Source organism: Gorilla gorilla, chromosome 4 (assembly GCF_029281585.2).
Source record: "Gorilla gorilla gorilla isolate KB3781 chromosome 4, NHGRI_mGorGor1-v2.1_pri, whole genome shotgun sequence".
NCBI lineage: Eukaryota > Metazoa > Chordata > Mammalia > Primates > Hominidae > Gorilla > Gorilla gorilla.
The window spans coordinates 23621635-23634286 of record NC_073228.2 but is presented as its reverse complement, the minus strand read 5'-3'; the positions used below and the strand labels follow the sequence as shown (position 1 = coordinate 23634286).

General features: G+C 48.4%; 1 protein-coding gene across 5 annotated transcripts in view; it reads left to right on the top strand.

Annotated features, from left to right (window-relative positions):
* The window catches only part of ARSG (arylsulfatase G), a 185395-nt gene that overhangs the window by 110070 nt on the left and 62673 nt on the right, over positions 1 to 12652 (top strand). For all 5 annotated transcript variants that reach the window (XM_055386988.2, XM_055386991.2, XM_031011442.3 and 2 more), the window contains exons 7-8: positions 1648 to 1844; positions 3561 to 3641. In XM_055386988.2, the coding sequence (XP_055242963.2) occupies positions 1648 to 1844; positions 3561 to 3641 (278 nt within the window). The remainder of the gene's footprint in view (positions 1 to 1647; positions 1845 to 3560; positions 3642 to 12652) is intronic.

Here is a 12652-nt window from a genome sequence, read left to right as displayed (position 1 = left end):
TTTTTCTTCCCCGCAGTGCCCCGCCACTCACCATCCTACCTTCTCTCTCTGAATTTGACTATTATGGGTACCTCACACAAGTGGAATCATACAATTATTTGTTTCTTGGTGACTGGATTATTTCACTTAGCATAATATTTTCCGGGTCCACCCATGTGCTAGCGTGTGGGCCATGGAACTTTTAATATGATTTAATTTTCATTAATTTAAATCTAAATAGCTACATGTGACTTGTGGCTGCTGCCCTGAACAACACAACTCTAGCAGTGTTGCAGAGAAAGTGTGGATTAAAATGGGGAAGGCAGACGCTCCTGTCTTGGGACTTGTGTCCAGGGTTTTATGCATAGCAAAGAGAATTGAGTGCAAGCACAGTCCTGGGCGGCAGACCCTGGGAGCCAGGGTGCAGGGGAGATTTGAGGGCACAGTTGGCTATAGAGCAAGGCTGTAAGGTGGTATAAACCAGGGTGAGCTAAGGAGAACCCTGGGGCCAACTGAATCACTCCGTGAACTAGTATGAAAGGGCCATGCATCTACCCCCACCGGAATGTTGTTGACTCTGTACTCTCCCAATACCCTTGCTTGGTGTCCTCTGAAAGACCCCCCATGGATGGATCTGTGGGAGAGGGGCCCCCTGAAGGTCCCTGCCACCGTTGTGATTCTGCAGCTGCTCTTGGCTGGGAGTAGGACTGGGACCTTTGCTTGGAGGCCACACCAGCTCCCTCCAAGCCTTTCATTCTGCACTTTCCAGGGGAATCAGGATTAGTACAGAGGCAGCCGAACAACAAGGCCTCTGACAGAGCCCTGATCTAGATGTTACCTGGTGGTCGTATGTGTCCTTGAAATTCCTGTGATCAACTCGAGACAACCATTTATCTCTTAGAAAGGAACAAGGCTGGCCAGGCACAGTGGCTCACGCCTGTAATCCCAGCACTTTGGGAGGCCGAGGACGGCAGCTCACCCGAGGTTAGGAGTTTGAGACCAACCTAGCCAACGTAGCAAAACCCCATCTCTACTAAAAATACAAAATTAGACGGGCATGGGGGTGGGCACCTGTAATCCCAGCTACTCAGGAGGCTGAGGCGGGAGTATCGCTTGAACCCAGGAGGCGGAAGTTGCAGTGTGACAATATCACGCCACTGCACTCCAGCCTGGGCGACAAGAGTGTGACTCTGTCTCAAAAAAAAAAGAAAGAAAGGAATGAGAGGCTGAGAATGGACAGGATAGTCTGGATGCTGCAAAATAAAATTTAAAGGTGTGTGTGTGTGCCTTAGACTTTATAGTGTGGCAGTTAAGAGCAAGATTTGGACACGTAACTAATTGCATATCCTGGGCAAGTCCTTTAAGCTTCTGATTCTCCATCTGAAAAACGGGGCTATGATGAGGATGAACCTAGACAACGTGAGTCCCATATAATAAGCTCTCAGTAAATGATAAGGGATAGTAACTGTTATTACAATTCTCATTTTTAATTGGCTAACCAGATTGCTTTCATATTTCCTTGGAAGGTTCTGGATAAATGTGTCCTTCTTGAGCCCGTGGGGCAGAAGGAGCTTTGGGGATTTTCCTGGAGGAGAGGGAGGATCCCTGAGGCACCAGATGAGCCAGGAGAGCCTTCTGCAGAGTCACCTCTTGGTTCTCCTGTTTCAGCACCAGCGGGAGGCCCTTCCTGCTCTATGTGGCTCTGGCCCACATGCACGTGCCCTTACCCGTGACTCAGCTACCAGCAGCGCCACGGGGCAGAAGCCTGTATGGTGCAGGGCTCCGGGAGATGGACAGTCTGGTGGGCCAGATCAAGGACAAAGTTGACCACACAGTGAAGGAAAACACATTCCTCTGGTTTACAGGTAAAGTAGTAAAAGCCAGCCAGCCGAACTGCCATTTAATAGACAGCCTTGCACGTTACCTGTGAAGAGCAGAGTCTGGCCCCGTGATCCCCTTTCATAGGTCAGGAGGCTTGCTTTGAACTTGTGGCCCAGATAAGGCTTGCTGGCCTGAATGCTGAGCACCTGTCCATTGGGGCCTCCAAGGCCAAGTCCCTGGAAAGGTTTGCACACACAGAGCAGGCCCCTTGCTGGCCCCTTGTGTGTCGATTCAGGCTATCTGGGTATTGCTCTTAATTGCCATTGAATGACATTGACATTGTGAGCCTGTGTTGTCCCTGTGCAGTTCTAAGATTTCCCTCTTCTCCATCTTCCCTGGTCCCAAAGATTCTACTTGCTGCCACTCCCCGTGTCACGTCTTTTGGCTGAGTGGCCTTAGCGAGCTGAACTAGTGGCCTCTTTAAAGGCCTCACACATGCATTGTGTGTTTTAGGTTTCTGTCTGGAGCGACTGCAGAGGTTGTAAGCACTGCTTTTGGCCAGGTTGACTCACACCTATAATCTAATAACAGCACTTTGGGAGGCTGAGGCAGGTGGATCACCTGAGGTCAGGAGTTCGAGACCAGCCTGGCCAACATGGCAAAACCCTGTCTCCACTAAAAGTACAAAAATTATCTGGGCATATTGGCACACGCCTGTAGTCCCAGCTACTCTGGAGGCTGAGGCAGGAGAATCGCTTAAACCTGGGAGGCGGAGGTTGCAGTGAGCTGAGATCGTGTCACTGCACTCCAGCCTGGGAGACAGAGCAAGACTCTGTCTCAAAAAAAAAAAAAAAAAAAAAAAAAAAAAAGCACTGCTTTCGGGTCAAGTAGAGACTTATACTCTCTGCCGTGCAGTGAAGGTGTTATAAACTCCTACAGGGTTTGAATCTATACTCTACTATTGGGGGAATTCCCTTAATCTCTCAGTCTCCTTTTCCTCATCTGCAAAATTAAGCTAATAACAGAATCTACTCCATAGCATGTTGGAGGATTACGAGATGATGTATGTGAAACACTGGGTGCATAATAGATGCTCAATAAACAGTTGCTGGGCTGAAGCTGATGACGGTGGCAATGAGATTGCTGAAACCTTACAAAAAGGCAAGGGAGGAAAGAGGAAGGAAGAGGAGGAAAGGCAAGGAAGGCAAGAGGCTCACGATGGGACTGGGTTGGGGCAGGAAAAGGCCACCTGTCTCTGAAAGCCCAGTAGAGACACGTCTCATATCAAGGGTTGTTCTTCACGGATGGGAATCATATTTGTCTTTATTTATTTATATTTATTTATTTTTTTAGATGGAGTCTTGCTCTGTCACCCAGGCTGGAGTGCGGTGGCACGATCTCGCGTCACTGCAACCTCCGCCTCCTGGGTTCAAGCGTTTTTTGCACCTCAGCCTACAGAGTAGCTGGGATTATAGGTGCCCACCACCATGCCCGGCTAATTTTTGTATTTTTAGTGGAGAAGGGGTTTCACCATGTCGGCCAGGCTGGTCTGGAACTCCTGACCTCAAGTGATCTGCTTGCCTCCGCCTCCCAAAGTGCTGGATTACAAGCGTGAGCCACTGCACTAGGCCCATGTTTGTCTTTATAAGTCCTTTTTCTATCTAGTTCCTGCTCTGCGCAAGGGATATAGGGCCAGAGTGGGAGGGTCAGCGAAAGTGTCCAACCAGCCTGGTGACCATTATGCTTTTTCTGGTTTCTAGGAGACAACGGCCCCTGGGCTCAGAAGTGTGAGCTAGCGGGCAGTGTGGGTCCCTTCACTGGATTATGGCAAACTCGTCAAGGTAAGGGGCTCAGCTGGGGTTGGTGGATCCCATCGCAATGCTGAGCCCAGGCTGGGGTGTGGGATTCTGCCTCCGGGTGGGGGACAACTTATATCTGGGCCTTAGGGTCATCATTGTGAAACAGGGACACATTTGCTCACCCGCCACCAGCACCCAGACAAGAAGGAACAAGTAGTGGTGGAGAAAACGACTGCTCAGTTTGGACCATCCCTGTCTCTCCTTTCCTCCTAGAACTTCCCAAAGGCGACCAGCCCTCCACCCAACGAGCCAGTCTACCTACAAACATTCCAACAAATGAGCTTTGTCTTTACTTTCATCCTGTTCCCTTGCTCTTCCTCCTTCCTTTTTAAAACTTCATCCCTCCATCCATCTAACCATTAATTTATTTCATCCATTCAAAAAATATTTAGTGTACAACTGTACAAGGTTTTTAATGTACATTGTCTCCAGTTCTTACAAGAGTGAGAGGGTGGCAGTCATAGCTCCATTTACAGATGAAGGAAAAGAGAGGCTAGGCTGGGCGCGGTGGCTCACGCCTGTAATCCCAGCACTTTGGGAAGCCCAGGCGGGCGGATCACGAGGTCAGGAGATGGAGACCATCCTGGCTAACACGGTGAAACCCCATCTCTACTAAAAATACAAAAAATTAGCCGGGCGTGGTGGCGGGCGCCTGTAGTCCCAGCTACTCAGGAGGCTGAGGCAGGAGAATGACGTGAACCTGGAGGCGGAGCTTGCAGAGATAGAGCCGAGATCTGCACTCCAGCCTGGGCGAGAGTGCGAGACTCCGTCTCAAAAAAAAAAAAAAAAAAAAAAGAAGAAGAGAGGCTCAGAGAGGGTAAGTAATTTGCCCATGTCACACAGTTTGTGAGGAGGGAGCCAGGTTTTCCACTGAAGTTAAAGTTGGTGCTCGCCCCTGCTGTACCATAATGCTTCTCACAGCTGCCTCTGTCTCTATTTCAACATCTTCCAACTTCCAACTCAGCTCCCATCTGCTCTGGGAGAGCTTTGCCACAAGGACCTCACTTTCTGAGACTGCAGCCGTGCTGGGGACAATTTGACATATGGACCAAATGCTTGAAAAATACGCATATGATTTGATGCATCAATTCCTCCTGTAAGAATTTGTCTTAAGGAAATAATGAGGCACATGCTCAATGACATATGAAAAACGATGCTCATTGCAGTGAATTTCTGTCATAGTTGGACATAACCCAAGTGTTAGTAAGAAGATAGTGCTTAAAGAAATTATTATACCTCCATTAAAAGGAATAACAAAGAACCACTAAAATAATTCATATTTATTGACTTGGAAACATTTACATGAAATATTTTTAATGAATAAAGCAGGTTCCAGTATGGAACAATATGTAAAGTATGATTTTATTATATAAAAATAATCATATGTAGACTCAAAAAAATCTTGAAAGAGTCAATAAAGGGTAACAAAACATTAGCAGTAATTACCTCTGGGCAGCGGAGGGAGAGTTGAAGGGGTGGATTTCCCCCCACAATAAACTGGTATTGTTTGTTTCATATAAATTAAATGTTTAGGAGGTATTTGTGTCCAAGGGGTTCAGAGGTGGACCTGGCAAGTTTACCCTCATTGAGGGATGTGTGGGGCAGAATTTTAGATCTGGGACTGTGTATTAGTCCACAGACTAATACACACAATTGCACCATTCTTGAGTTAGAGGGAACCAAAAAGGTCTATCTGTCTGTCTGTCTGCCTGTTCTATCTATCTGTCATCTATCTATCTATCAATCGATCGATTGATCGATCAAAACACCAATACTCCAAGAGATAAAATAAACTCACATTGCTATAAAGAACTACCTGAGACAGGGTAATTTATAAAGAGAAGAGGTTTAATTGACTCACAGTTCTGTAGGCTGTACAGGAAGCATGGCTAGGGAGGCCTCAGGAAACTTACAATCATGGCAGAAGGCGAAGGGGAAGCGTGTATGTCCTACCTGTTTGGAGCAGGAGGAAGAGAGTGAAGGGGAAGGCGCCACACACTTTTAAACAGCCAAGGCTAATGAGAATTCACTCACCATCATGAGAACAGCAAAGGGGAAATCCGCTGTCATGACCCAGTCGCCTTCCACCAGGCCCCTCCTCCAACACTGGGGATTACAATTCGTCATGAGATTTGGGTGGGGACACAGAGCCAAACCGTATCAGGCTGTTTTCCCTGCTGTCAAACTCAATCCTGACCTGACCTATGGCCCTCAGCTGTCTCCAGGTGGTCTCCACTAGCACTCCCGTCATCGTATTAGTCTGGCAGGATAATTGTAGTTACCTAGAAACTGAAGCATTGTGAACCTCGATTCTGGTGCAGAGAAGGAAATGCTGATTTTTTTTTTTTTTTTTTTTTTTTTTGAGACAGAGTCCCACTCTGTCACCCAGGCTGGAGTGCAGTGGCACGATCTTGGCTCACTGCAGCCTCCACTTCCTGGGCTCAAGCGATTCTCCTACCTCAGTCTCCCAAGTAGCTGGGATTACAGGTGTGTGCCATCACGCTCAGCTAATTTTTTGTTTGTTTGTTTTTGTTTTTGTATTTTTAGTAGAGACGGGGTTTCACCATGTTGGCCAGGTTGGTTTTGAATTCCGGACCTCAAGTGATCCACCTGCCTCGGCCTCCCAAAGTGCTGGGATTACAGGCATGAGCCACCGTGCTCGGCCATGATCATTTTTATTTTTCAATTTTTTTTTTTTTTTTTGAGATGGAGTTTCACTCTTGTTCCCTGGGCTGGAGTGCAATGGCATGATCTCGGCTCACTGCAACCTCTGCCTCCTGGGTTCAAGTGATTCTCCTGCCTCAGCCTTCCTAGTAGCTGCGATTACAGGCACCCACCACCACACCTGGCTGATTTTGTATTTTTAGTTGAGATGGGGTTTCTCCATGTTGGCCAGGCCGGTCTTGAACTCCTGACCTCAGGTGATCCACCCATCTCGGCCTTCCAAAGTGCTGGGATTATAGGCGTGAGCCACCATGCCTGGCCTATTTTTCAATTTTAACCTATTGTCCCTTGGATCAGATATCTTGAGAACTTTGGGAGCAAGTGGCTGCAGGACTGTGGCCATATCTTGTGTCTGGAAATCTGAGTCGGGGTCAGGAGAGCTGAGTACCACCTCCCACTAACCTTTTCAGTGACCAGATTATTTTCTCTCTTGGAGTATTGGTGTTTCTCACTCTCACTCTCTCTCTCTATATATGTATAGATCTTTTTGGTCCTCTTCAGTTCAAAAATGCTGTGATTTAGTTGTGATTTCTGGAGAGTCGGGTCAAGAGAAGATGCTAAGGAGGACTGGAGATGGATGGAGGTGTGTCAAGAAACAGGAGCCAGCCGGGCGCGGTGGCTCACGCCTGTAATCCCAGCACTTTGGGAGGCCAAGGCGGGCAGATCATGAGGTCAGGAGATCGAGACAATCCTGACTAACACGGTGAAACCCCGTCTCTACTAAAAATACAAAAAATTAGCCAGGCGTGGTGGCGGGCGCCTGTAGTCCCAGCTACTCCGGAGGCTGAGGCAGGAGAATGGTGTGAACCAGGGAGGCGGAGCTTGCAGTGAGCTGAGATCGCACCACTGGACTCCAGCCTGGGTGACAGAGCGAGACTCTGTCTCCAAAAAAAAAAAAAAAAAAAAAAAAAAGAAACAAGAGCCTAGAGAAATACAGCATAAATGGGAGTGGTTTGTTGCATTAGCTGATTACAATTCCTCCTTTCTGTACCTGGGACACCCTTGGGCCAGGCTGTCATCTTCAGTGTTCAGTTAGAAAGCCTGGAATAGCCTGGTGTCAGAAGCCCCAAGGCTAAAAGTCCAGAAGGTGTGGAGACCGTGGATGTAGGGGGAAGGATCTGTAAGTAAGTGGCTTCTCCGTGGGGAGAAGAATTGACCTACTGATCTCCTATCTGAGGACTTGCCTTATTGATCTCTTCTCTCTTCACGAGGCAGTTTTGAAATAGTGAGTCAGGCTTAAGGATGTGGACTGGGACCCCCATTCTTTGAGGGAATGATGAGAAATACATTTACTAGCTGGCCAGGTGCAGTGGCTCATGCCTGTAGTCCTAGCACTTTGGGAGGCTGAGGCAAGAAGATAGCTTGAGGTCAGGAGTTCAAGACCAGTCTGGCCAATATGGTGAAACCCCGTCTCTATTAAAAATACAAAAATTAACCAGGTATGGTGGCGGGCACCTGTAATCCCAGCTACTCAGGAGGCTGAGGCAGGAGAATCACTTGAACCTGGGAGGTGGAGGAGGTTGCAGTGAGCCGAGATTGCACCACTGCACTCCAGCCTGGGTGACAGAGTGAGACTCAGAAAAAAAAAAAAAAAAGAAAAGAGAAAGAAAACAGAAAAATAAAAATACATTTACTAGCTGGGCAACCACCATCTCTCCTTTCCTTCCTTCCTCCTGTAAGCATTCGTTGAGTGCCTACTGTTTTCTATTCCTCCTATTTGTTGAGCACCTACTGTGTGCCAGGAACTATGCTTAGTGCTGGTGCTACAAAGATCAACAAAGCCCCGACTGCAAGGAATGACAGTCTAGAATAGTGTTTCTTTGATTTTAATATGCAGACAGTCCCCTGGGGATCTTGCTAACATACAGTTCTGACCCAAGAGGGCTGGGTTGCTGATGGGAGTTTTGCATTTCTAAGGTGCTCCTACGTGACGCTGATGTGGTTGGTCCAGGGACCGAACTTTGAGAACCACCAGTCCAGAACATCTACATCTAGACCATGAGTCTAGAATCATCTGAGTGTAGAACTTTCAACTTTAGACCAATGGTTATCAAAGTGTGGTCCCTAACCAGCATCATTAGCACCACCTGAGAAATTGTTAACAGTACAAATTTTAGGGCTTCACCCTGGGCCAAAAGAATCAGAAACACTCAGGATGGGTCCCAGGAATCTGTGTTTGAACAAGTCCTTTGGGCGATAATGCAGGTTAAAATTTGAGAACTACCTGTCTAGAGCTACACAGTCTGGTATGTCAGGCACTAGCTACATATGGCTATTTAAATTAAAATTAATACAATTTAATTAAAATTCAATTCCTTGCTCACACCAGCCACACTTCCAGGGCTCAGTAGCCATATGTGGCTAGTGGCTACCATATTGGGTAGCAAATAGGCTTCCCTGGGGGTGGTTTGTGTTTTGAAGAATGAGTAGGAGACAGCCAGGAATTGGCAGGAGAAGAGGCTCTGGGCGAGGGCAGCAGCCCGGGCAGGGGTGGGAACATCGGGGAGTAGGAGCCGCTCCCTAGAGCTGCCCCTGTGTCTGTGAGTCTGGAGTTTGTGGCGACCAAGGAAAATAGCGAGAGATGGGGCCAGCATTCAACGATCTTTTCAGTTTGGCTTTTATTTTAAGGAAATGTGGAACCATGGGAAGATTTTAAGAGTGGGAGGGATGTTATTTAATGTTAAATATGGAGGTGAAATTTACATCACATAAAATTAACATTTTAAATTGTTCAGTTAAGTAGCACTTAGCACCTTCCCAATGTTGTGCAACGACCACATCTGTCTAGTTCCAAAACACTTTTATCACCCCCAAAGAAAACCCTATATCCTTTAATTAATTAATTAATTAGTATTTTAGAGATACAGTCTTGCTCTGTCCCCCAGGCTGGATTGCAATGGCACGATCATAGCTCATTGCAGCCTCAAACTCCTGAGCTCAAGGGATCCCCCCACCTCATTCTCCTGAGTACCTTGGACTACAGGAGTGTGCCACTGCGCCCCCTGCGTTTTTTTTTTTTTTCTGAGATAGGGTCTTGCTCTGTTGCCCAGGCTGGAGTGCAGTGGCATCATTACAGCTCACTGCAGCCTCAACCTCCTGGATTCAAGCAATCCTCCCACCTCAGCCTCCCAAGTAGCTGGGACCACAGGCATGCACCACCATACCCAACTAATTTTTCTTTACCTTTTAAAATTTTTTTTGTAGAGACGGGGTCTTGCTATGTTGCCCAGGCTGGTCTGAAACTCCTGGGCTCAAGCAATCTTCCCACCTTAGCCTCCCAAAATGTTGGGATTACAGGTGTGAGCCACTGCACCTGGCCTATGCCTAGCTTTTAAAATATATATATTTATTTTATTTAACCCCATATCCTTTAAACAGTTGCTCACCATTTCCCACTCCCCCTCCAGCATACTATTCAATTTTTTTTTTAAAAGATCCCTCTTATATCAGGGGAGCTGAGAACAAGGAGAAGGGCAAGTACCAGCCTCATTTCCACTGATCCAAAATGACCAATGAGAGAAGCCAGTGGCAAAATCTCCAGGAATATCCCCAAGTTCAAAGAACGCCAAAGTTGGAAAAGACCTCAGTCATCTTTTTTTTTTTTTTTGAGACAAAGTCTTGCTCTGTTGCCCAGGCTGGAGTGCAGTGGTGCGATCTCAGCTCACTGCAAACTCCACCTTCCAGGTTCAAGCGATTCTCCTATTCAGCCTCCTGAGTAGCTAGGATTACAGACGTGCACCACCACACCCGCCACCATGTCTGGTATTTTTAGTAGAGACGGGGTTTCACCATGTTGGCCAGGCTGGTCTTGAACTCCTGACCTCCAGTGATCTGCCCTCCTCAGCCTCCCAAAGTGCTGGGATTACAGGCGTGAGCCACCATGCTTGGCCGACCTCAGCGATCTTTATTCCAACCACCTTATTGGACAAATGAGGAAACTGAGGCCAAGGAGAATGGAAGGCATCCCCGAGGCCAGCCAGCAGTGGAGGGGTCCACATCCTCTGACCATCACTGGCTCATTCTCCAAGTCACGTGACTGTTCTCACGCACACCTTGTTATACCCGACTCCTCAGCCACCTGGAAAATCCTATCTTGCTCTTTGAACCTAGTAATTGTCAAGGAAAAGTCTTTAGCCCTTGCAACAGTCTGAATCTTTCTACATCGGTGGGAGGCAGAGAGTGTTTGGAGGCTCAGGCTGGGCTTGAATCTTGACTCAGCTCAGGACTCAGCATCCTCTTCTCATTAGGTGGGGTTGTGGACCATTCTCCATGGACTGTTGGGAGAATCAGTGGGGGTACTGCCCAGGAGGCTCCCAGACTTGCACCTGGCCTCTAATGATAACCCCCATTAGACTAAATTTCTTCATTCCTGGCTGAAACAACCTGGCAGGACCCCACCCATAGAAGCATTAGAAGGGGATTGGCAAGCACCCTGAAAAAGATTCCCCCACAAAAGGATCAGGCAACTTAAATCGCATACAGATAACTTTAAAAGTGTTCAGGATCTCTTGGGAAACTTTGTTCTGAAGCTGAATTTCAGGCACCTCAAGATAACATTCTTTTTTGGGGCAAGGCCTTCCCAGTAACTCTGATGTGGGATCGGTGGGTGACAGCACTTGAATTCATGATCGGGCTGGGGCTGGATGCCATTCCCCTCTTTTCTTGGGAGTCTGAAAGTGAACTTTGCCTGAAAGGCTGCTGCCTGGGGGTAAATACTTCTTCTTCCTCAGTCTCCAAAGCGGCTTCCTGTCAACTAACTATTCCACAGCCTCCTTCTTCCTCTCTGCCTGGAATGCTGCTGGAGCTCTGGGAAGCCAGCGCCCTGCTCGGCAGGTGGCCATGTCCTGTGAGTCAAGGGGGCTGGGGTCCCTCTGGTCACCTGCTCCTCTTCACCCAGTTCCCCATCAGTGGGACATCTGCACGGCTCACTGTACAGGGGCCAGACTCAAGAGCAGATGAAAGAGAGAAGGCGGTCAATGTTTTCGCAACGGAGTAGGACAAACAGTACCCGGAGTCGTGCAACTTTCTCCCTGAAGCCAGGCTGCTGCATCAGGCCACGTGCTGTCTTCCCCTGTTCTCAGGGCCCCCAGGCCCCCCTGCTTGTCTTCCCTTTCCTTTCCTGGCCGAGCCGCCCAGCTCAGCTGATGGGATGAGGCAGCGTCTCCTGGAGTCATCTTTTCACCCCGTGCGTGTGGACTGAGAATGCTCCACTTGGCTTGTGCCCTGCAGGGGTGAGGAGAAACGGAACTGGGGCAGGGGCAGAGCAAAGCAGCCCTGCCTTCTCCCAAAGAAGAAGGGCACGAGTTAGACACCCCTGCTGTCTCTGAGTCCACAGCCTGGTCCAGGAGGCCTGGCTCTCCCAGCAGCCGCCTTCCCTTCTCCATGCCAGATCTGTTTCCTACCCAGGACAGAACCAACACCTTGTTTTTCCCCTAACTGACTGCTCCTCTGTCTGGAAAATCTTTTCTTGTTTTATTTGAAGAGCAGAACTGTTCCTTCCTCCCCCTTGGTGATGAGGAAACATTCTGTTGAATTTGGCATCCAGGCTCCTAGGAGACCTTGGTTGTTTGTAATTTGATGCTATCAGGTTGTTGCATAACCTTTCCCGCTGGGAAGCAGTCTCTGCATCCTGGGCCTTCTGTCCAGTTTGGGGTAGGGGGTGGGGCGGGGAAAAGTCAGAGGTGCTGTGAGGTGACAGAGCAAGGGATAAGGGACTCTGGCTGTTGGCCCTGGCTGGGGACAGGCCCTGCTGATAGGCACCTAGAGGAAGTCAAACTGTGTCTTTTTCTGGGCCTTTGGCCACCCGGCTTGATGGAATGTCCTCATCCCATACTCAGGGCCACCCCAGGCCAGCCGGAGTCCTGGGTCTGAATAGAGGCCAGGCCGCCCTGTGTTTCTAGAAAACGAGTACACTGTAGGCATCCTTGGCAAGGGGACATACTACACTTAGAAACAAAGCCTGCTTCTTTATTTTATTTTTGTAGAGACAGGGTCTCACTCTGTTGCCCTGGCTGCAGTGCAGTGGTGTGATCATGGCTCACTGCAGCCTTGACCTCCTGGGCTCAAGCAATCCTCCTGCTTCAGCCTCCCTAGTAGCTTAGTAGCTGGGACTGCAGGTGTGTGCCACCATGCCTGGAACCTTACAATTTTTTTTTTTTTTTTTTTACAGAGATGGGGCAGAGGGGTCATGCTTGTTGCCCAGGCTGGTTTCGAACTCCTGGCTTCAAGTGATCTTCCTTGCATCGGCCTCCTGGAGTGCTGGTGTTACA